This window comes from Sciurus vulgaris, assembly GCF_902686455.1.
Source record: "Sciurus vulgaris genome assembly, chromosome: 17".
Taxonomy (NCBI): domain Eukaryota; kingdom Metazoa; phylum Chordata; class Mammalia; order Rodentia; family Sciuridae; genus Sciurus; species Sciurus vulgaris.
The window spans coordinates 11,093,286-11,117,047 of NC_136478.1; the positions used below are offsets into that span (position 1 = coordinate 11,093,286).

Sequence of the window (23,762 nt, forward strand, 5' to 3'; positions counted from 1 at the left end):
TATGCTGATTTTAAATCCTTTGTATGTACACCAAGGAGTGCAATAACTGGGTCAAATGATGGTTCCATTCCTACTTTTTTGAGGCCTCTTCATATCACTTTCCAGAGTGGTTGCACCAATTTGTAGTCCCACCAGAAACATATGAGTGTACGTTTTTCCCACATCCTTGCCAACATTTTTTGTTACTTGTATTCTTGATAATTGCCATTCTGGCTGGAGTGAGGTAAAATCTCAGTGTAGTTTTAATTTGCATTTCTCTAATTCTAGAGATATCGAACATTTAAAAATTTATATTTTGACCATTTTTATTTCTTCTTTTGAGAAGTGCCTGTTTAGTTCCTTTGCCCATTTATTGATTGGGTTATTTATTTTTCAAGTTAAGTTTTTTGAGTTCTTGCATTGAGGATTGAAAGCTTTTCACTGTCATCTAGAGACTGACAGAGTGGTAGAGCTATGGAATAAGAATTGAACTTCTGGGGCTGGGGTTGTAGCTCAGTGGTAGAGCACTTGCCTAGCACATGTGAGGCACTGGGTTCAATGCTCAGTACCACATAAAAATAAAAAATAAAATAAAATTATTGTGTCCATGCACAAATAAGAAAAAAAATTTAAAAAAAGAAGAATTGGACTTCTGCATGACCTGAAAATCTGAGAAATTATACTAAAAGAAATCTGTAAATTGGAAGCTGTTTCTCAGAGGTGGTCTGTTTATTTTCTCAAGTATAAAGAATCATTTGAATATCATGGAGGATGCAATAGAAACTCTATTTTATTTGTGTGCATATTAATTAGCATATTTTCCTACTATCAGAAAATTATTGAGAGTTTTGGTTTCAGATGTGCCTGTCTTGTGAGTCCACATCCATTAGAAGACAGGCCAATCCAAGAGTATTAAGGATCCTGTACTTTTGTGTGTGTGCACATTCATGTGAGTATATTAAATAAAAACATTTACTTACTCAAAAAAAAAAAAAAAATATCCTATGTCCTTGATGTTGAAAAGAAGGCATTTTGGCAGAAGCATCCTCCGGATGTTCAGGTCCTTCAGGAAGGAGGGGCACCAGACTGTGACTGGTTGGGGACCCAGGGACCTTTCCAGGTTCAGGACTCCGAGAAGAAGATCCCTGACCTGGTGCTTTTGGAGCAAGTGGACAACAGGCTGGGACTTTGTTCTGTGTTAACAGGATCACAGGATCAGAATCCCTGGGTCAGACCCCTGCCCTCCACCTTGTCCCCTTGTTGGATGTTCGTAGTCTTAAAGGGGCAACTGCTGAGAAGAGAACTGTCTGGTGTCCCCTCTCCCAGAAATCCAGGAGGAAACTGCCAGGAAACACCTCAGGTTCCCCAGGCTCAGCACGTCCTGCCCGTGCCCCACTGGCCACGGGGGAGGTTTGTCCACACAGCCTGAACACGGAGGCCAGCCCTCCGACTCGCCCCGCCTTCCATTGAGCCTACACTGCAGAACGGGAACCACAACGTGCTCCTTCTCTCCACTGAGATTCTCTGTTCCGGCTTTATTGCTGTTAAGTGATTATAGAGTGTCCAAAACGAAAAACGGGGCTGGACAGTGTAAGGAAAGAACCAAATGAAGGGACTAAAGAGAGGAGAGGCAGCTCTCCGGCAACAAGGTCTTCGCAGGACAGAGCTGCCTAGCGGGGCCCAGTGGAGACTGACTTCCACTCACCGCTGGGGTATGTATAGGGGAGGAAGGGAAGGGGATGTCAGGGAAGGGTCCTCCTGTCACCTTCGGGTGTTTTCAGGATTGCAGTCCCAGAGAACAGTTTACTTTCTTTTGATGAGGGAGTGTTTGGGATTTCTTTGCATGATAATGGAGTTTGATGGTGTTTAGATCAGGCTGAGTCAGAGTGACCTGAGGTGGTTCTTGTTGGAAGATGGAGGCTACCTTTCAAAATGGAGCTGCCCGTGTCAAGTTCTTCCTCAGGGGGATGAGACTTATTGGTACCCTGCCTAAGCATGCATGAGGCCCAGGCTTTGATCCTCTGCACCAAAATAAATATATGAGATGAAATGAAAAACAGGATTATACATCCTAATGTTCTGTGCCTTTAGATTGTTTATAATCTATAGTTCTTAAGATGATTTCAATGGTGATGTTAACAAATTGCTTTCATTTTATCCTATATGTAAGTAGCAAAATTAGTTTCATGTTGTTTTTAACAAGTCTTCTAAAATATTCCAGGAAACAGAGTGGCACACAACCAGCGACTCAGGAGGCTGAGGCAAGAGGATCAAAAATTCTAGTATAAACTGGGCATGGTGGCACATACTTATAATCCCAGCAACTCAGGAGGCTGAGGTAGGAGGATAGCAAGTTCAAAGCCGGCCTCACAATTTAGTGAGGCCCTAGGCAATTTAGCAAGACCCTTTCTCACAACAAAAAAATAAAACTGGGGATGTGACTCAATTGCAGAGCACCCCTGGATTCAATTCCCAGTACCAAGAAATTAATTAATTAAAATAACACAGAAGAATAGCCACAATTCTATTTTGAATTTATTTTAATTTTGATTGTCCTTCCTCTATTTGTAACAGAGATCCACTTCATGCTTTTATTATAACCCTTGCTGCTCTGCTGTTTATAGCTTATTTATTTATACATAACATACCAGGGATTGAACCCAGGGGTTCTTTACCACTGAGTTACTTCCTCAGCCCTTTTTATTTTCAGACAGGGTCTCACTCAGTTGCTGAGGCTGGCTTTGAACTTACAATCCTCCTACCTCAACCTCCTGTGCCACTGGGATCCTCCTGCCTCAGTCTCCCAAGCCACCGGAATTAATAGGCATGCACCACCACGCCCAGCTTGGTAGCATATTTTATTTTTTTAAAGATGTTAATAGACCCTTATTTTTATTCATTTATTTATATGCAGTGCTGAGAATCAAACCCAGCACCTCCCACATGCCAGACAAGCACTGTACCACTGAGCCAGAACGCCAGCCCCTAATAGCTTATTTTAAAACTAACTTCTTTTTAACCTTCTTGCCCCTCTCCCCCTCCCTACCTGAGGTCAGCAGGAAGAGATAAGGCTAGGCTGAAAAGGAAATGGGCCCCAGGGCAACTTCCTGTGCCACAGAGCAAAAACAGCAGCTGCAAGTTTTTGTTGAGAAACTTGCAAAAAGGTTATTTTAAAATCAGGACTTATGTGACCTGAAGTCCTTAGGAAATTGGGACATATGTGACCTGGAGTCCACAGACTTTCCAAAGAGGGAAAACATCTGATCAACATTTTGTCTGGACTAAAGGCTGCATGAATGCCTCATGGACATTGAGTGCACACCCAGGATTGGGCCGGAGCTGACTTCCTTAAACCTGCAGATCCCTATAAACCCTAGACAACAGCCGTCCACTGGCAGCTAGCTCAGGTCCCCTCCCAGCTGCAGGAGCCTAGCTTTAATAAATGCTTATACTTGGCTTTCACCTGCTGCCACCCATGAATCTCCTTCTTTGAATTAGTGAGACAAAGAACCCACACAATTCCTGGCTCAGTGTTACATAACCTTGAGGGAAACAAGAGGAATTTCTTCCTGTCCTTGGCCAAGTTAATCTGCACATAGGTCACTGACCACAGGAATGATGGAATCCAGACTTCAGGGCTGGCATCGGCAAGTTTAAGAGACACTATCTCTCAAGGTCATGAATAAATTGACTCTGAGGCTTTGTATCTTTTTGTTTTTTATTTATTTTTTGTTACCAGGCATTGAATGCATGGGTGCTTAACCACTGAGCCACATCCCAGCCTTCTTTACTTTTTATTTTAGGACAGTTTTGCTAAATTGCTTAGGGCCTTGCTAAATTACTGAGGCTAGCTTTGAACTCTCAATCCTCCTGCTTCAGCCTCCTGAGCCACTGAGATTACAGGTGTGTGCCGCCACGCCCAACTATATCTGTTGTTGATATTATTATTATTATTCATGTGGTACTAGGGATTGAACCCAGGGTGCTTTACTCTCTTTACTCTGAACTGTATCCTCACCCCTTTTTATTATATTTTGAGACAGGGTCTTGCTAAAGTGCTGAGGCTGGCCTCAAATTTAAGATCTTCCTGCCTCAATTACCTGAGTTGTTGGGATTACAGGCATTCTCCACTTTGTACGCCTTTTAAAAGACCAGTGTTCTGCTGGCAGGGGAAATCACAGCCTCTGGGACAGGAGTCCACTCTGCATTCTCCTTTGCTGGCCAAGCAATAAAACTTCTTTTTCTTTTTTCTCAAAACCTTATCCTTGTTGTTGCATCAGCATTGAGGACAAGGACTGAGCTTTCGGTATCATATTGATTTTATTTGGCATTATTTAGAATAACTACACAACAGCTCCTGGAGCCAGATAGGATTACAATGTTTAGGTTTGCAACTGAAAAATGTGTGTGGTGAGTGAGCAGTGGCTCACTCCTGTAATCCCAGCAACCCAGGAGGCCGAGGCTAAAGGATCACAAATTCATAAGCCAGGCAATTTAGCAAGATCCCGTTTTAAAATTAAAAAATTAAAGGGGTAGGGAACTAATTCAGTGTTACAGCAGCCATCCCTGGGTTCAATCCCTAGTACGGGGGGGGGGGGGGGGGGGGAGCAAAGTAAGAGAAGAAAAACAGGGAAGGGGAAGGAGAGATACTGGTTTGTTCTAAATTAGAACAAAATATAGTATATAGTCCATGCTTTTATAATCATGTCAAAATGGATTTTACTGTCATTTATAACTAAAAGAACCAATTTAAAAAAAAAGAAAGAAAAACTATACATGATCAGTTTGGATGCAATTTTTTCTCAAATATTTTCTATCTGAGGTTAGTTGAACCTCTGGATGTGGAACTCAGGGCTGACTGTGTATACATGTGTCTAAAATTATCTATCATCACGATGATTTCTTGGGGCTGGGGATATAACTCAGTTCATAGAGTGCTTGCCTGTCAAGCACAAGGTCCTGGGTTCAACCCCCCACACAACAAAAAATAATAATAATAATAAGATGATTTCTTGGTTTTTCAATGTGAGCAATAAAATACGGGATTCACTGTGGTATACAAACACAATGGAATATTCCTCCTCAGCCATAAAGAATAAAATTATGGCATTTGCTGGTAAATGGATGGAGTTGGAGAATATCATGCTAAGTGAAATAGGCCAAGCCCAAAAAAACCAAAGGCCAAATGTTTTCTCTGATACGTGGATGATGATACATAAGGGGGGGGGGGGGGGAGGCGGGGATGGACAGAGAGAAGAATGAAAGACTTTTGGATGGTGTAGAGGAAAATGGGGTGGGGGGGAAGGAAAGATAGTATAATGAGACAGATAGTATCACCCTATGTATATGTATGATTACACAAATGGTGTGAATCTACACTTTGTAGAACCATAGAAATGAAAAGTTGTACCCCATTTCTGTACAATGAACCAAAATGCAGTCTGTAAAAATAAAAATAAATAAATAAATAAATAAAAATTTAAATTAAAAAATATTACTTTAAAAAATAAAATAAAATATGGGTTTCAGAAAAGAAACAGAACCTGTAAAATAGATATATAAAGAGATTTACTATGCTATGGTTTATGCACACATGGAAAATGGTTGGGCAAATCCAAAATCCCATCCTCAAGGTGAATCATCAGGAAGGGCAGTCTGGAAATCCTTAGGCTGCAGTCCTCCCTCAAGGCAATGTCAGTTTTGCCTTTAAAACCTTTCAACTGCCAGGCAGGATGGCCATACCTGTAATCCCAGCAGCTCAGAGGCTGAGGGAGAAGGATTCCAAGTTTGAGGCCAGCCTCAGCAATTTAGCAAGACCCTAAAGAATCTACAAGACCCTGTCTCAAAAAATAAATGTGAATAGAGTTTAGGATGCACCTCTGTGGTACAGATCCACTGGGTTCAATCCGCAGTACCAAAACAAACAGACAAAAACCGAAAAACTTTACACTGATTAGATCCATCCCACCCAGATGATCAAACATAATCTTAAAAAATCATCCCATTTTAGATGCTAACACACCTACAGATAACTTTACAAGCCAGGCACGTTGGCTGCATGGTGCCTGTGATCCCAGCAACTCTGGGAAGTTGAAGCAGGAGAATCCAGAGTTCAAAGCCAGCTTCAGCAATTTAGCAAGGCCCTAAGCAACTTAGCAAAACCCTGTCTCTAAAAAAATATGTTTAAAAAGGGCTGCAGGTGTGATTCAATGGGTAAGTTTCCCTGGGTTCAATCCCCAGAACAAAAAAAAAAAAAAATCTTATTATTTTCCCCAATAATGGAGACAATATCCCAACAACCACAATACACTTAATCATGTGCTCAGTCATACAATACAACAACAAAAAACTTTAAATTGCTACATTTATGCAATCCCTTCAAAAAATGTTCCTATTATGTAATCTTAAGAATTCTTCATTTGCTAGCTCTGCTTCCTGGCCACGAGCTGGCCATGTCCTTCTACCATGATGTTTTGCCTCATCTCAGGCCCAAATCAGTAGAGTCAACGTACCATGATGGACTGAATCATCTCAAGTCAAAAAGCCAAAATAAATCTTTCCTTCTGAATGTTCTAGAAATAATTTTGGAAGTCAACACTCTCCTTAGAGATGCTAAAGTCTTCTTTCAGAAAACTGAAAAACAGGAAACAAACTGTTCTTTTGTGACTTCCTCCATCAGAGCATGAAAGTTAAATCATGGGCCCATAAAGTGGGCTAGATAATATTCTGAGCTGGTTGGCCTAGAATAAGCCTGTCTGTGCTTCAAGTGTAAGTGGGTATAGCAATACTCCTTCATAAGACTCTTGTGATAAGGAAATAAATGTAAAACATGTATTTCCACTTCCAAAATGAACAGTGTCTTGCCACAAATTATAAAGTTTTAAAAAAATGATTGATTTTCATTCAAGTTCCGCTCACTAGTGGTTTGCCAAGCGCCAGGTGCTCTAAGAGGCATTCCCATCTCCTTTGCCTTTAGACCCCTATGTGTCACTGAGAAATACATTAACATTGTTTCTGTTTCACAAACAGGAAAGCAAATCCAGGCATCTTGGCACATGTCTGTAATCCCAGCAACTCAGGAGGCTGAGGCAAGGAGGACCACAAGCTCAAGACCAGCCTCAGCAACTTTGCAAAGCCCTAAGCAACTTAGTGACCCTGTCTCAGAATAAAAAGGGTTAGGGACGTAGCTCAGTGGTAAAGCAGCCTGGGTTCAAGTCCCAGAACAACAACAACAACAACAAAAACGACAGGAAAGCAAGGTGGAGAGATGAAATGAAGTCCTGAGGTTCTGCACACGCATGAGAGGTCTAGTGCAGTAAGAGCTAAGTCTTCAGGCTACAAATACAGCCCCTTCACCTGTCTTCCCAGGCTTCCCCTCATCTCAGCAGGGGATATAATGAGCTGAAGAAGTCAGGGCCATAGAACTTCAAGGACCACTGCACTGTGATGGTTTTCTTAGAGGTCAGGGTTTGTCTTTTCAAGGTTAGAAATCCAACACCTGACTAGCCATCGATCCCCAGTAATCAAATACCAGAAGGAATTATTTATCCTTAGGTGTAGGCAAGTGAACACCTACCAAAGATTGGGCCATAGGAAAATAACATTAATTATCTAATTGTTTCTTGAAAGGCACAAGACCCCAACAAATCAGGTGGGTTGATTTGTTTGTTTGTTTGTTTGTTTACTATCAGGTATTGAACGGAGGGGTACTTACACTGAGCCACATCCCCAGTCCTTTTTATTTTTTATTTTGAGACAAGGTCTTGCTTAGGGCTTTGCTAATTTGCGGAGGCTCCTGTCAAACTTTCAACCTCCTGCCTCAGCCTCCCAAGTCACTGGGATTACAGCTGTGTGCCCCCACACCCAGCTTGTTATTGAGTTTTTAAAGATCCTTTTACATTTTGAATATTGATCCTTTGTCAGTTGAATAATTTGCACACACACACACACAAATTCCCATTCTACAGATTCTCTTCACTCTGTGGCGTTTCTTCAAAAAACTAAAAATATAACTACTGTATGATCCAGCTATCCCACTTCTGGGTGTATATCCCTCCAAAATGAAACCAGTAATATTCAAATGATACTTGAACACCCATGTTTATTGCTGCATTATTCACAATGCCTAAGGCCACAAATCAACCTAAATGTGCATGAACAGATGAAAGGGGAAAAAATATGAAAAAAAATATATAATCTACATTGTGTACAATCAGAGAAATGAAAAGTTGTACCCCATTTTGTGTACAATGAATCAAAATGTGTCTGTAGGGGGTGGGAGGAGGGCAAGAATGGAGGAAGGAGGGACTGTATAGAAGGATAAGAGGGGTGGGATGGGTGCGGGGGGAAGAAAAAAAATAACAGAATGAATCAAAAACTATTACCCTAGGTAAATGTATGATTACACAAATGGTACGCCTCTACTTCATGTACAAACAGAGAAACAAGATGTATCCCATTTGTTTACAATAAAAGTGAATTTAAAAAAATGAAAAAAGTCTGTAAAAATAAAAAATATTTTAATAAAACAACAACAAAAACAGAATGAAACAGTATTACCCTATATATATGTATGATACATATATATATGAATGGTGTGAATCTACATTGTGTACAACCATAAAAATGAAAAGTCGTACCCCATTTGTGTACGATGAATCAAAATATGTCTGTAAAGATAAAAAATATTTTAATTAATTAAAAAAACAAATATACATATATAAATACACACACAATAGAATATTTTTCAGCCATAAAAAATTTGTATTTTATCATTCATAGAAAAATGGTTGGAACTGGAGGACATTATGTCAAGTGAAGTGAGTCAGATACAGCCAGGCATGGTGGCGCATCCGTAATCCCAGGAGAGATTCCTGGGGAGGCTGAGATTTGAAGATCCCAGTCACTGGGATTATGGGATGCCAGCCTCAGCAACTTAGTGAGACCCATCTCAAAAGAAAAAATAAAAAGGACTCAGATGTGACTCAGTTAAGGGCCCCTGGGTTCAAGCCCCAGCACCAAAAGACAGACACAAATACCAATACTCCATGTTGTCTCATTCGTGGGAATTTTAAGAATGGATCTGCATGCAGGTGCTTTCTTGCTAGTTTTGCAGTGCTGGGGATCGAACCCAGGGCCTTGTGCATGGCAGGCAAGCACTCTACTGACTGAGCTACATCCCCAGTCCCTTAAAAATGGATCTGAATGTGGAATAGTGATTACCAGAGGCTGGGAAAGGTGCAGGGCATTTGAACAGAGGGAGGTTGGATAACAAGTGTCAAAACAAATAGAAGTAATAAGTTCTAGTGTTCTATAGCAAATACCATTCACAACAACCTATTTTATATTTTTTGAATAACTACAAGAGAGGAACCCCAAAATTCCAAACATAAAATAATAATAAGGAGATGGAAATTTTACCCCAATTTGATCAGCATATATTGTAAACATGTATTGAAATATCACACTACACCTCATAAATAAAGACAATTATTATTACGTGTTAAAATATTTTCAAATGTTTAAAGAGATGGAAATGTTAACTAACCTGATTCGGTGATTAGGCATTATAAGCATGTATCGATGTCTAAAATTAAAATAATAACATTTAAAAACCAATGCTTTGTGGAGCACCATGAAGATGGATAAGACATTTTACAAGTCACAATGGTAACTTGAGCAGAAGCACTGCACACAGGAAGAAGAAGCTGTACCCAGAGAATCTATTTCAATAAGAACAAAGCACCTCCATGGTGGAAGTGGTCCAGCACAATGCCTCTGTCTCCGCTGTACTGCGGACTCTGCTGCTCTAAGTTGGGCGCTCACAGGGGCTGGCCTTCGGCAGTATTAACCGCATCACGCCTGGTACCAACAGTGCCCTTTTTACCACTAGAACTAGTGTCATTGCTGCATTGAAGTCACTAATTTTATTAAGTACATAACTTGTACATTTTACCGTGTATTAAGTTATATATTTATGTGTATAAATCTTATATATATATAAGATTCTGTTTCCTAGGACCACCTCCAATACACTATCTCTATCATTTAGGGTCCACTTAAAGAAATAGAATCAATAGTGTTAAAAATTCAAGTCTCCCCCCAAAAAAACAAAAAAAAGTCAAGTGTCACTGGGCACATTGGCTCATGCAGGTAATCCTAAAGGCTCTGGAGGCTGAGTCAAGAAGATAGCGAATTTAAAGTCAGCCTCAGCAACTTAGTGAGGCCCTAAGTAATTTAGCAAGACCCTATCTCCAAAAAGGGCTGGGGATGTGGCTCAGAGGTTAAGTACCCCTAGGTTCAATCCCTAGTACCAAAATAAATAAAGAAAATTAAAGCCAAGTATCCTAGTGAATGACATATGTATGTGGCGTTTACTTATTGATATGTTTTTTGGTACTAGGGACTGAACCCAGGGGCACTCACTCTATCATTGAGCCACATCCCCAGACTTTTTTTTTTTTTTCCTTTGAAATAAAGTCTTGTTAAGTTGTCCAGGCTGGCCTCAAACTTGGCAATCTTCCTTCCTCAGCCTCCTTGTAACTGGGATTACAAGTGTGCACCACCATGTCTACCTATGCTTGTGTTTATAAGTGTGTGTGTGTGTGTATGCATATACAGTACATCTATACATATGCACATACTGAAGGGTAAAGGAAAATAATATTCCTATAAGACAGCTCCCCAAGAAAAATGGAGGGACAGTGTGGCTCTGGAGGAGGGAGGGGAAACTAGCCAAGCATTAACCTCCCAGTAGATCCTTTAACAATGGGCCCTGAAGGAAAGGGGAAAGGGGCGGATGCTGAATGCTGGGTTCTGGACTTTGACCGTCCCCCATTGCAAATTAGTCCTAAATGGAAGCACAGCAAATATCGAACTCAGAAAACAATGGATCCCAAATAAAGAAAAGCAATGGGCAAGATCTGAGTACTTATCCCTCAGGATCTGGACTCCTATCTCCCCAGATAACAATGAGTTTCAACCTTTTTACAACTACCTTCCTAAGTTAAAGTTTTAACCTGCACACCTAGCCCCTGATTGTCCAAACTGCACATCCACAGTCTCCAATGAAACTACAAAACCCAGACTCCTGTAACCCGGGGAGCCATCTCCATACCCAGAAAAAGAGCCCTCCCCTTCCCAAATGACTTCACTGCAGGATAAAGGAAAGCTTGCTGACAGAGATTTGTCTCCTGCCTCCATCATTTGTGGGCCATGAGCTCACGTATACATACATATAAATACATTTATTATGTGTGTCTTAGTCCACTCAGGCTGCTATAACAAAATATCATAGACTGGGTGACTTAAGTCAGAAATTTATTTCTCAGTTCTGGAGGCTGGGAAGTCCAGGCAGACTCTGTGCATGGTGAGGGCTCACTTCGCAGACAACCCCCTTCTCATCTTGGTAACCACACTTGGCAGATGGCAGACAGTGGGTCTCTCCCTCTTTGTCTCCCCCGCTGCTCCATTCTCTCCCAGGTTCCCTCCGGCCTGCTTCCCAGTTGCTGGCATCTTTCATAAGGGCCCACTCACATTCATGAGGACTCCATCCCCTAATCTAATCGACTCTCAAAGGCTGCATCTCCTAGCACCTGCACCTTGGGAGGAAAGATTTTAACATATGAATTGAAGCTGAGTCAGTATTTACCCAGCAGCAACCCCGAGTGTGTGGCTAGTGGACAATGAGCTCTGCAGGGCAGGCCTCTTGGCCAGGAGGAAGCCGCTGTGCACAGGTGCGGTTCTGTTTTCCTTCTGGAACCCTGGGCTTTGTGTTTCAGTGATTGAATCAAGCCCACTCAGATTATCCAGAAAGATCTCATTTGCTGAAAACCAGCTGATTATGTAATCAAATCATGTCTACAAAATGCCTTCTCATCAACACCTATAGGAGTGTTTTATTGAGTAACTGGGAAAAGACAGACCAAGTTAACATATAAACAAGTTAAACTGACACATACACACCATCATCACAACGGTGAAAGACATGAGTTTCAGGAAGCACTGGGAAAGCAAAAAATATAAAATAAGGTAAGGACATTCTTACGATATAGTAACTAATATGACCAAAACAAAACAATTAAGAGCAAGAGTTCTTGAACATAACAGAGAACAAAATGATGTGTGTGTGTCTAACTAGAAAGATATAAAAGATGCAAAAATCATCTAGTAGAATCTACTTCCACTTAATATGATTGCTATAATTTTCTTTCCAAAAGATTAAACAGAAAGGTAGTTAAGAAAGGGGTGAGTCTTCCTAGGCTTGGATATCTCCAGTATTTGGAAGGGTCTCAGTTACCCACTCATCCCACTGAAGTTAGGTCCTCTTCCCAAAATGGATGTGAACATCACTTCAAGTGGTAAGTTTTCATCAGCTATTTATTTTATCTCTGTTGATATTGTTTGCAGTACTGGAGATTGAACCCAGGGCTTCACTCACACTAGGCAAGTAGTCTACTACTGACTATGTGCCCAGCCCTTTTTGTGTTTGTGTTATTTTGAAACTGTGTCTCACTAAATTGCAGAGGCTGGCCTCAAATTTTGTCATCCTCCTGTCTCAGCCTCCAGGTAGCTGGGATTACAAAAAGCATGCACCACCACACCTGACTTCCATTAGCTTTTTTCGCTTCTTTGACAATGGCAGATGCCATGTTTATTTTTCAGTTTGTAGAAGTTTAAAGTACACAAGCTAAATTAGAAGGGCAAGATTGTTGGAGAAGGGTCTCTTTCAGCAACATACTGTGTCAGGGGATTGATGAGTGTTTTAAGGTTGGAATTTGAATTTCAAATGTAGGACAACAGCCATGAGATCTGTATGGGTCATTTGCTTAAAGTTTGAAAGTTGACTAAGTAGAGGGGGAAAACTGCATGAACCACCTAATATATACTATTTAATGTTATTGCAAAGTAAGATAGGAATTTAGGATAGAGAGAAGTACTGAATCTTAAAGGAAACGCCCACAACCATTGAGATGCAGAAACACACAGTTGGAGATCTTGAGTGATGTGCCCTTGTAAAGTGAGGGCAATGTGTAAGCAAAAGGAAAACCAGCATGAAATCCTGAAGCTCCACCCTGCCTCCACCCCGCGCCCAGCTCCCAGTACTGGCCCTTTAGAAATATTAACACCCCACACCAGCACAGAGGTGTCCTGCACGCTCCTCTGAGTGCACATCCCCTCCCGTACTCCAAAGGAGTCTCTCTTTCGAGATTGTTCCTTCCCCCTGTTCTCCCTTGACTGCATCTGTGCGAACTTCTTGGACCTTTTCCCAGAGACATCCCTTCTGCAACATCTCTGGGTGGCCAGTACGGGGCTCTTCAGGGGCATCGACTTTGGTAAGTCTTCGCAAATATTTTCTTTCTGTCTTGACTATGACTTATTCTGTTAGCCCCCTCCTGTACTTGTAAACTCTCTGTCCTTCATTTTCAGAAACCAGAGAGCATCTGTCTCACTCCTTGGTGGCTGGGAGATCCCCAGGCTGTGTAGATTCAGGTAACAATAAGGTGAACTCTGAAGCCCTAATGAGTTTTAAAATCCCATTGAACGGTGGGATCGCATAGGTTTCTCAGCCTTAAATTGGTGCTTTTTTTTTTTTTTTTTTTTTTCCTTTCTCTTCTTCCTTTCCTGGCCTAAAGCCTTTTTCTCCCTTAGAAGATGAGTTCTTGTTTTATTGTAAAAACTCCAAAGATAGGAGACACATTTAGGCCAAAATATCCTGTTCCAGGTCAGAAGGTACATAAATTGCTCATCCAGAAGATGCATATGAGGGGTTGGTCTCCTAGCATCTTGAGCGCCCCTTATTTTGCCAACTGTGTGTTTTTCACCCGAGACAAACTGTTGGAGGGACCAGGTCTCGACGCGACAATCATTTAAACACCACGTCCAGACCCCATACGATGAGTGGCCAATCTCTCAACTCTAAGCTTCTGCCATAAATCTCTCAACCCTAAGTCTCTGTTAGAACCTAAGTTCCGAGGAAGACCCGTTGCCCTCTCGTTCCTCACTCCTTTCTCTTAAACCCTGTGCAGCCTCCCGTTACTGCTCCAGCTAAACTACTGTGCCCTCTACAGGTACCGCCAAGTAGGACGTATTCTCAAACCTTTGCTTTAACAAAATCCTAATGATTCTTGGTTTGTTTTCCCATTCTCTGTATTTGGTATCTGGGGAGAGCAGTTGCTCCAATCATGGCCTGTGCTTTACTAGGTATATCCCTGAAGGAAAATGTGCTCTGTCCTTTTATTTTAGTCTTGATAAATACCCACCCTACTGATGCTCAAAGAATGAAGGCTCCACCCACCTTCTAGGGTGGTGAGGGCAACAGTTGCTTTATTTAAGTTTTTTTTTTTTTTTTTGCAGCGGTGGGTGGGGGGCAATCAGGGGTTGAACTCAGGCACTCGGCCACTGAGCCACATCCCCAGCCCAATTTTGCATTTTATTTAGAGACAGGGTCTCACTGAGTTGCTTAGCGCCTTGCCATTGGTGAGGCTGGCTTTGATCTCACGATCTTCTTGACTCTTAACTCCGGAGCCGCTGGGATTGCAGGCATGAGCCACCTCGCCCTAAAGCTGATATGTTTTGATCTTGCCAGAAAGTATAAGACTGCCAGAAGGCTTCTGTCCTTGGTCGTGAGATAAAACACCATCTATAAACAAATCTCTACAAAAACTTACCTAACTTTTGGGCTGGGGTTGTGGCTCAGTGGTAGAGCACTTGCCTAGCATTTGTGAGGCACTGGGTTTAATTCTTGGCATCGCATATAAATAAATTAATTAAATAAAGGGCCATCGACAACTAGAAAAAATATCTTTTAAAAAGCTTACCTGACTTTTGTTTGTTTGTTTTTTAACTGCAAATTGATCCCTGGGGTGCTTTACCGTTGAGCTACATCCCCAGCATTTTACTTTTTATTATTTTTTATTTTGAGACAAGGCCTGCACTAAGTTGCCAAGGCTGGCCTGGAACTTGCAATCCTTCCTCAGCCTCCTGAGTCACTGGGGGTACAGGTGTGCACCACCGCACCTGGCCTTAGCTAATTTTTTCTTATCCCAAAGTGCCTCAAAATTCTCTGCAAGGTTTTTGTGCCCTTGCTATTTAAAATAATAACAACAAAAATTGTAAGTTCTTCAACATACCTGGATTAATTGAGATCTTAGGGATGTTCTTTTTAGGATTTTCTTTCTCTTTTTCTTGAGGCCTAGGTAGGTGCTATCAAGCACCCTGAAAACTACACAATTGGGACAGGGACATTTATTACATCACCACTAATTTGTAGGTAATTTGGGACAGACTTAAAAGTCCTGTCCCATCTGGAGGCTACATGTGGGACAGACCAGAAGTGTCTGATCCTGATGGAGACACATAGAGAGTACCCCTACGAAACAGTATGGGACAGACTTAAAAAGTCCAGTCCTGGCAGGGGACTCAGGGTACCCCAAGGTCTATCTTGGTTTTGTTTGAAGATTGTGGGTAGGCCAGGTTTGGTGGCATACACTATAATCCCAGCAGCTTAGGAGGAAGCTGAGTAAGGAGGATCTCCAGTTCAAAGCCAGTCTCAGCAATTTAGCAAGACCCTAAGCAATTCAGTGAGACCCTGTCTCTAAATAAAATACAGAAAAGGGCTGAGGATTGGCTCAGTGGGAAAGTGCCCCTGGGTTCAGTCTCTGGTACCAATTTAAAAAAAAAAAGATTGTGGGTAATTCAGTGTCTGTCCCTGAAATTTCACCCCTTGGGTGCATATTAAATTATTAGAATTATTTTAAAGGCAGAGGACTTTTAGAAAAAAGAAAAGAAAATTTATTTTTTTTCTATACTACTGCTTTGTCCAATAAAAATTGGAGAATGGAGGCTTGTTCTGTAAATGGGGAAACAAAAATGGAGCTATCTATCTGGTTTTTCCCCCTCTGCTGTCTTTAAAAAAAAAAATGGGGCTGGGGCTGTAGCTCTGGTACAGTCTTGCCTCATACATGTGAGGCACTGGGTTCAATCCCCAGTACCACATAAAAAATAAATAAAATAAAAGGTATTGTGTCCATTTGCAACTAAGTATATATATTATATATATATATATGTGTGTGTGTGTGTGTGTGTGTATGTGTGTGTATAAAATTATTTAGAATTTGTTATCTTTGGCAATTATTCTAGGCCTAATTTTTTTTGTACCAGGGATTGAACTCAGGGGTGCTTAATCACTGAGCAACATCCCCAGTCATTTTTATTTTTCATTTTGAGACAGGGTCTTGCTAAGTTGCTTAGGGCCTCACTAAGTTGCTGAGGCTGGCTTTGAACTTGCAGTCTTCCTGATTCATCAGGCTCCTGAACTACTGGGATAACAGCTATGCTCCACAACCCCTGGCAGCTTTTGTGTTTCTTTAATCTGTTTTGTTTCTTTCAATTAATTTTCCTCCTTATTCCCATTTTCTTTGTAATTTTGTATGTTTTCTGTAAATTGTTTCTTTGGAGATGTAGATCACTGATGGTCATTTTCCTAATTATATATATTATTTATATGTTCAGCTTAGTATGACTAACGCTTTGCCTAAGGTAAGAATATAAATAATTGGATCTACAGGTTTTCAACCTGGGATCAATATAAGACATGCTCACAGCACAGTTTTTAACCCAACACTGTATCCTTGCTACTCTTCTCTCCCTTCTCTCTTCTTCCGGTGCACTGAAAGAGACACCTGGCAAGGGAGGATGGTCTACAGCCAGAGCCAAAGGAAAACCCTCCTGGCATGTTTTGAACATGACCCTAACCCTGATAAAGCTACCAGGGAACAACTGGCCAAGGAAATTGGCATTCCAGGATATAAAATTCAGGTAGGTTTTAGGTTTCTGTTGTCAAAGACGAAGTATGGGGCTGGGGTTGTGGATCAGTGGTAGGGTGCTTGCCTAGCATGTGTGAGGCACTGGGTTTGATTCTCAGCACTGCATATATATAAATGAACGAAATAAAGATCTATCAACATAAAAAAAAAAGTAAAAAGAAAAGCAAGATTCAACACCTAAAGGGAATTCATTTATGTCAGGTACTCGGCTAAAAAATTTTCTCCTGTTATATAATATCCATTTATATCTTTCACCAGTATATGGAAATATTACTGGTGTGTTCAGTGATGGAGGAGGGAGATTATACACACTCAGGTCCTCCCAAATAAATAGTACTTTGAGATTTAAAGAGTATAGGCAATTGGATATTAGAATATCTACTACAGAAAATTTATTAATGTGCAATTACAAAGGAACTGTGCAGTAAGAATTCATGCAAATCTCCTATTTTCTAGATAGTTTTTTTTTTAATTTAATGTCTCAGATGTCATTCATACAATGTCTAAAGTAAAGTCTCACATTGAATTACTTTTAATAGAATTACTGATGTAAAAATGGAACTAAGACAAAGTTCTTCAGTTATCAAAAAGATACCTAGTCAGACATGGTGTTGCACGCCTGTAATTCTATTGGCTTGGAAGGGATACCTAAAAAGAATATCACTACACTAGGTGAAAACAGTATTTAAATCAAGGAAGGTCAGGTAAAAATGTTTTTAGAGGAAAATAATGAGGGCTGGGGAGATAGCTCAGTTTGTAGAGTGCTTGCCTTGCGTGCACAAAGTTCTGGGTTCGATCCCCGGTTTGGTATGGTTTGGTTTGGTTTGGTTTTTGGAACTGGGGATCAAACCCAGGGCTTTGGGGCTGGGGATATAGCTCAGTTGAGTACCTGCCTAGCATGTGCAAGGCCCCGGGTTCAATCCCCAGCACCACAAAAAAAAAAAAAAAAAGGAAGAAAGAAAGAAAGAAAAAAACAGGACTTTGGGAATTCGAGGTAAATACTTTGCCACTGAGCTACATGCCAGTCCATGTTTTGTTTTTAATCAAATACATAGTCTCAAATTAAGCCATTGGGCTAAGGATCCAGGGAAGCAGATATTTTACCTATCTCTTCAATTATCTGAACCGAGTATGGGAGACACTTTGTTCAAATCTGAGTGATAAAGTACATCCGATGAGACTATCAGGTGGTTGGTTTGAGAGGTGCTGGACCTCTTTGTACTAAGAGCAGCAAAGCTGGGAAATCCAGGAAATGATGTAGGATAAGATTGGTCTGCCATGGAGTTTATTCATTGATTTATTCATTTCCAGTTTCCACCTGTGCTTCAGATTTCTTTTCTGAAAATATTTTGATTAATTCGTTAAGAGGAAAGACACAAGACCTAGGGTATGAGTTGTTCATTAAGTACTGGTTGTCAGTAATATCTTAAGTCTTCTCGATAATTCTCAAATGATAGAACTGAACCCTCAAAAATAATTAGAAAGTATGTTTCAATTCTGATTCCAGTCATGAGGAAACAAGCAAAGAATTCAACTGGTTATGTTAGTGATAATAGTGACAAAGCAAGGTGTCCAAGTCCCTAGAATTTTTGTCTATTGTTGAACTCTTAGATGAAATAAGAATAAATATGGATGAGGTTTAGCCCAGCTCTGTAGTGTGGCTCATACTGCTACCCATCTAAAGAAATTCCTGTCTATGATCAGTTCCCTAAGTATTGTATGTTATGAAATGACATTCCCTATGAGGCAATGATGGGGCCAGGAAGAGGCATTCAGACTTTGAAAGAAAGAGACGGAGATTTTCTTTGAGAGAACTAACAGGGTCTCTTAAATCAGGAAAATTTATTTTAAACCTGAGGCTGACCACATAAATTGTGCAGTTCCTCTGTGTTTCCTGAATGGTTTTCTAGCAGTAGCATCATCTCTAGGATAATGCATTGTCTTTCTCTTTTGGGTATTATTCCAAAGGCAAATATTCAAATTAGTTTGGTTTAATTGAGTTGATAGTTAAAATGTCATAGACTGAGTTACATGATTTTTGTTACAGAAATCAGGCTCAACAAGAGACCAAGCACCACTCAGGGTTGGAGAACTCGGGTTTATTTACCTTACAGACCCAGTTGAGCTAGTACTCTGAAGTTCTGGGCCCCAAGCTAAGGTTACATGGGGCTTTTATAGGAAATCTGAAATCATTTCTTAACCATTACAACATAGATGGGTTTGAGTTCTTGGCCTCCATAACCAAAGACCATGTCCACATACAGGGAACTTATAAGTCCTTCACAGGCATAGAATCAGGTGTGGTATCGCCATCACACTCTCACATCTTTTTCCACTTAGATTTGGTTTAAAAACCAAAGATCCAGACGGAAAAAATTGGAATCTGGATGCTCCTTAGGAAAAGATCCAATCCAGGGACATGATCAGTCTCAGTTACCAACTAAAGGTAAGAATCCACTGGTCCAAATAAAATTCCTCACTGGGCACAGTGACATACACCTATAATTTCTGTGACTCAGGAAGCTGAGGCAGGAGGATCACAGTTTGAAAGCCAACCTCAGCAACTTAGCAAAGCTGTAAACAATTTATTGAGACCCTGTCTCAAAAAATAAAAAGGGCTGGGGATGTGGCTGAGTCATAAAGTACCCCTGGGTTCAATCTCCCGTACCAAAAAACAAACGCAAACAAGTATAGTTCCTCAGTTCCACTGGGTAGAGATGACCACATGTTGTACCCAAATTCTACATAAAGATTCCTTAGCTTAGGAACTAGTTGTTATGATGAACACTTGAGGGTCAAAAATAGAAACATTGTCCCATAGCTGGCTGAGACAGGCAGGTTCTCAGCAAGCAAGGCTTTGGATCTTTTGGGTTTGCTGCTGCTTAGCAGCACAGTGACCTGGAGGTGGCAAGATTCAGAGAGAGTAAATTATCTTCTGGCTTGAACGTGAGAAGTGACCTGAAACACCCCCTTCCTTCCTGTGTTCTCCTTTAGAATGCGTAACAAAAGAAGCCAGGCAAGACCAGATACCCCTTACGACAACGCAAGGAACCCTAGTTCAAGCCTTTGAGAGGAATCACATCCCTGATGCGGCCACCAGGAAAAAACTGGCTAAACCAACAGGCATTCAGGAACTGAGCATTCAGGTGAGTTGTTTGTAATATGTCCTCCCCGTAAGTGAAACTGTCCCTGCAGGCGTGACTGGAACTTTGGGCTATCTTCAGTTGTCACAGTCACCCGGGACAGAGGTATAGAATGATAAACACCCAGCACTGTAAGTCACATTCCTGCAAAGGAAGAATTTGCAAACCAAATTATAATTACAAGCAGGAAATGTGAAAGTTAATACCTGTTTTAAGAAGTCTCTGTTCAATTTTCTACAAAAACTCAGCAGTGTGGTCATTTTGGGCCTGATTATTCTTCCTTGTAAGGAGCTGTGCTGCACTGTGGATGATTTGTCAGCCTTCCTGTGTCCACCATGTAGATACCAGTTGAGTCTGTACCCATCTCCCTACCCCCATTTGTGACAGCTAGAAAAATGGGCAGATTTAGTCAAATGTCTTCCCATTGAGGGGCAAAATTATCCCTATTGAGTGTCTTCCACCTAAGTGATATGGGTGCTGATTTATTGTATGTTAAGTTCTCATGACTTGAGATGGGGGAGGGGTGGGGTAGGAAAGATGGTGGAATGAGACCGACATTGTTACCCTATGTACATGTATGATTACATGAATGGTGTGAATCTACATCGTGTATAACCATAGAAATGAAAAGTTGTACCCCATTTGTGACAGTGAATCAAAATGCAGTCTGTAAAAATAAAAAACATTTTTTTAAAAGTTCTCATGACTAAGGAAGCACATTCATAAGCCTGTGGCACGAAGTCTCAAAAGTACTTATTTGTGTTTACTAGCCCTTGATCAGACTTATCCTGTGATCAGAATAATAGTCTGTTTGCTTTTCAAAGTATAAGAAGCAAAGCTAGAATCATTTGTGTTTTGTGATGTTCAGATCTCCCTTTTCCTCACTTAGATGTGGTTTCAGAACCAAAGATCTCTGTACCCTGAGTGGAGCAGAGGGGAGCCCATAAATTTCTTGGTAGGTGACACAAGTGGGCGACCAGAGCTGACTAATCAACTGCAGGAAACGGACCTGTTCATACGCCCAGATGGGAGTTATCATTTGCCTTCTTCTGATTCCTTCTGCGACAACCAAACGATTTCACCTGCTCCTCTTCTATCCTCTGGGATCATGCAACCCACCCAGGCTGTGCAGGGAGGAGAGGACTCTGAACCGCCTCTGACGTTTATGAATCACCTGCCAGAACTACTGACTCCAGGAGAGGACTTCTCAGATACTCAGGTTCCTTTCTGGACCCAATTCCAAGAAGAATGCCAAAATCACAAAGAACAAACTGGCATAGGAGTTTTGAAGGATCCCTCTCAGCCTCATCCTGAGTACAAGGAACCACAGAATCTCGGTCACGTTGACATATCTTTCATCATGCAGTGGTGGGATGAGGGCCGCCAAGCTCTGATTGAGGAATGGCAACCTCTTGAAGAGGTACAGTGAGAGAGATGTGTGGCACTGCAGGCACAGTCAGCTGGAGGGTCATCTTCACTGCTCTATTAGATGCACCAGCAATACATAGAAACCTCGAGTCTTTAGTTGAACTCCTGTCATCTATAGCATCTCAGTATACTTTTTTTTTGGTTTTTTTTTTTTTTTGTGTGTGTGTACCTAAGATTGAACCCAGGGGTGCTTAACCACTGAGCAACATCCCCAGCCTTTTTAAAAATTCATTTTATTTAGAGACAGTGTCTCACTAAGTTGCTTAAGGCCTTGTTAAGTTGCTGATGCTGGTTTTGAACTTGCAATCCTCCTGCCTCAGCGTCCCAAGTTACTGGGATTACAGACATGTACCACTGTGTCCTGCAGTAAAATTTTTTCTGAATCCTTATCTACAGCAAGGGGACCCTTTCAGACCCCACTAACCTCTCAATGGGGAAGATTGTCAGGTTCTGCTTTACGTGCTGCAAGGTTCACTTGGCCTCAGCTCCAGCAGGAAAATGTAATTCTCATGTAACTGGTCCAGGCCTCCTTTATTTTGATTCACAATCAGTACAATTTATTAGTTATTTGGTGGTGGGGAGGTGTTGGGGATTGAACCCAAAAATGATGCTTTACCACTGAGCCATGTCCCCAGCCCCTTTTTTATTTGTTATTTTGAAGCAGGTCTCACTAAATTGCCAAAACTGGCCTTGAACTTGTGATCCTCCTGCCTCATCCTCTCCTGCGTCTCTGGAATTACAGATGTACACCCTGCATCTGGACAGAATCAGTACTATTAAGGGACAGTGAACAATAAGGACATCCTATCTTGGTGCAAGACCAATACAAGGGTAGAATAAGATGATTCAGAACTCAAATGGAAGTCTGTATAGGCAGTGGTTATCTTTACACATGGTGCCCAAAGCTCCATATTGCCTTGGGAAACACCAAGGGCACCAGGCAGCAAGCACGTCTAACTCCTTCTGAAAAAAGCATCATCATCATTTATTCCCTTCTGGCATGGCACTGAGGTAAATTGAAATAAGTTTGATGTGTAGAAAATGAGAGAATACTATGTTTTCCAGGGCCGCATGTTCATAAAAAGTGGTGCATGTCTGTGATCCTATCTACTCAAGAGGACTGAAAGTTCCTGGCTCCTTCAAAGCCAGCCTGGGCAACCTAACAGAACCCCATTTAAAATTAAGGGGGAAAGCCAGGCATAGTAGCACATGTCTATAATCCTAGTAGCTTGGGAGGCTGAGGCAGGAGGATCGCGAGTTCAAAGCCAGCCTCAGCAACTTAGTGAGACCCTGTCTCATATCTCCTGGCTGGGGATGTGGTTAGGTGGTTAAGCCACCCTGGGTTCAATCCCTGGTGCCAACGAAAGAAGACAAAGGGGGCTGGGGATGGAGCATAGTATAGACACTCGCCTAGCATGTGCAAGGCCCTGGGTTGGACTCCCAGCACTGCCCAAAAAAAGTGAGCAAGAGCTTTTTTTTTCCTCTAAGTTCTTGGGGTTTGATCTGGGAACTGGATACCTCAGCATCCATCAGTAAGGGAAAGGGCTAAATGAATAAGGACATATTCATGATGTTGAGTGTTCTTCACTTAAATGCATTTTTTTCCTTTGAACATTTAAAACATACAAAAATTAGCCAGGAATGGTGGTGTCCACCTATAATCCCAGCAACCCCAGAGCCTGAGGCAGGAAGATCAGAAGTTTAAGGCCAGCCTGGGCAACTTAACTAGACCCACCTCAAAATAAAAATAAAGTCTGGGGGATGTAGTTTAGTGGTAGAGTATCCTGGGTTCAATTCCTAGTACCACAAAAACAAATAAATTACTAGGAAATTATAGTAACATCATAAAATCACTGAATAAAATCTAACAATATTAAATATTTCTGTTATGAGGCTTGCACGTATATTTACATATGTACATACATATATAAACATAATTCCTCACTTCATTACAAATAAATTATGTGATTTTTAAAACTTCCACGGTAACCATCCTTACTTTCTGTTATGGTTTGGATGTGAGGTGTCCCCCAAGAGCACCTATTTTTTTTTTTTTTTTTTTGGCAGTACTGGAGATTGAACTCAGGGCCTTGTGCTTGCGAGGCAAGCACACTACCAGCTGAGCTATCTCCCCAGCCCAAGAGCACCTATTAATACAGGAATATTCAGAGGTTAAATGATTGGATTATGAGAGCTGTATCTAATTAGTCCATCCATTAGCTTAAATGCAATGACTGATAACTTCTGGCAGGCAAGGTGTGGCTGGATGACATGGGTTCCAAAGCATGTTCCCTGGAAGGATGCATCTTACCTGAGGCCCCATGCCTCTGTCTCTCCCTGACCCTGCCTTGACTTTCCTCCTCTGGTCCTTTCTTTTTTTCTTTTT

The 23,762-nt window shown here is 41.3% G+C and overlaps 1 protein-coding gene across 3 annotated transcripts; it reads left to right on the forward strand.

Annotated features, from left to right (window-relative positions):
- The first annotated feature begins 3,153 nt into the window (after positions 1-3,153).
- On the forward strand, positions 3,154-23,318 carry DUXB (double homeobox B). Of its 3 annotated transcripts, XM_079117732.1 has the most exons (7): positions 10,668-10,684; positions 10,900-13,313; positions 13,408-13,470; positions 16,211-16,797; positions 19,146-19,251; positions 19,800-19,951; positions 20,838-23,318. In XM_079117732.1, the coding sequence occupies exons 4-7, from the start codon at positions 16,675-16,677 to the stop codon at positions 21,375-21,377; spliced, it is 921 nt and encodes a 306-aa protein (XP_078973858.1). In that variant the 5' UTR covers positions 10,668-10,684; positions 10,900-13,313; positions 13,408-13,470; positions 16,211-16,674; the 3' UTR covers positions 21,378-23,318. The 3 variants fall into 3 exon arrangements, with proteins under 3 accessions (XP_078973859.1, XP_078973857.1, XP_078973858.1); XM_079117733.1 differs by lacking the exons at positions 10,668-10,684; positions 10,900-13,313 and adding an exon at positions 3,154-3,882; XM_079117731.1 differs by having other exon boundaries at positions 10,640-13,313.
- The last annotated feature ends 444 nt before the right edge of the window (positions 23,319-23,762 follow it).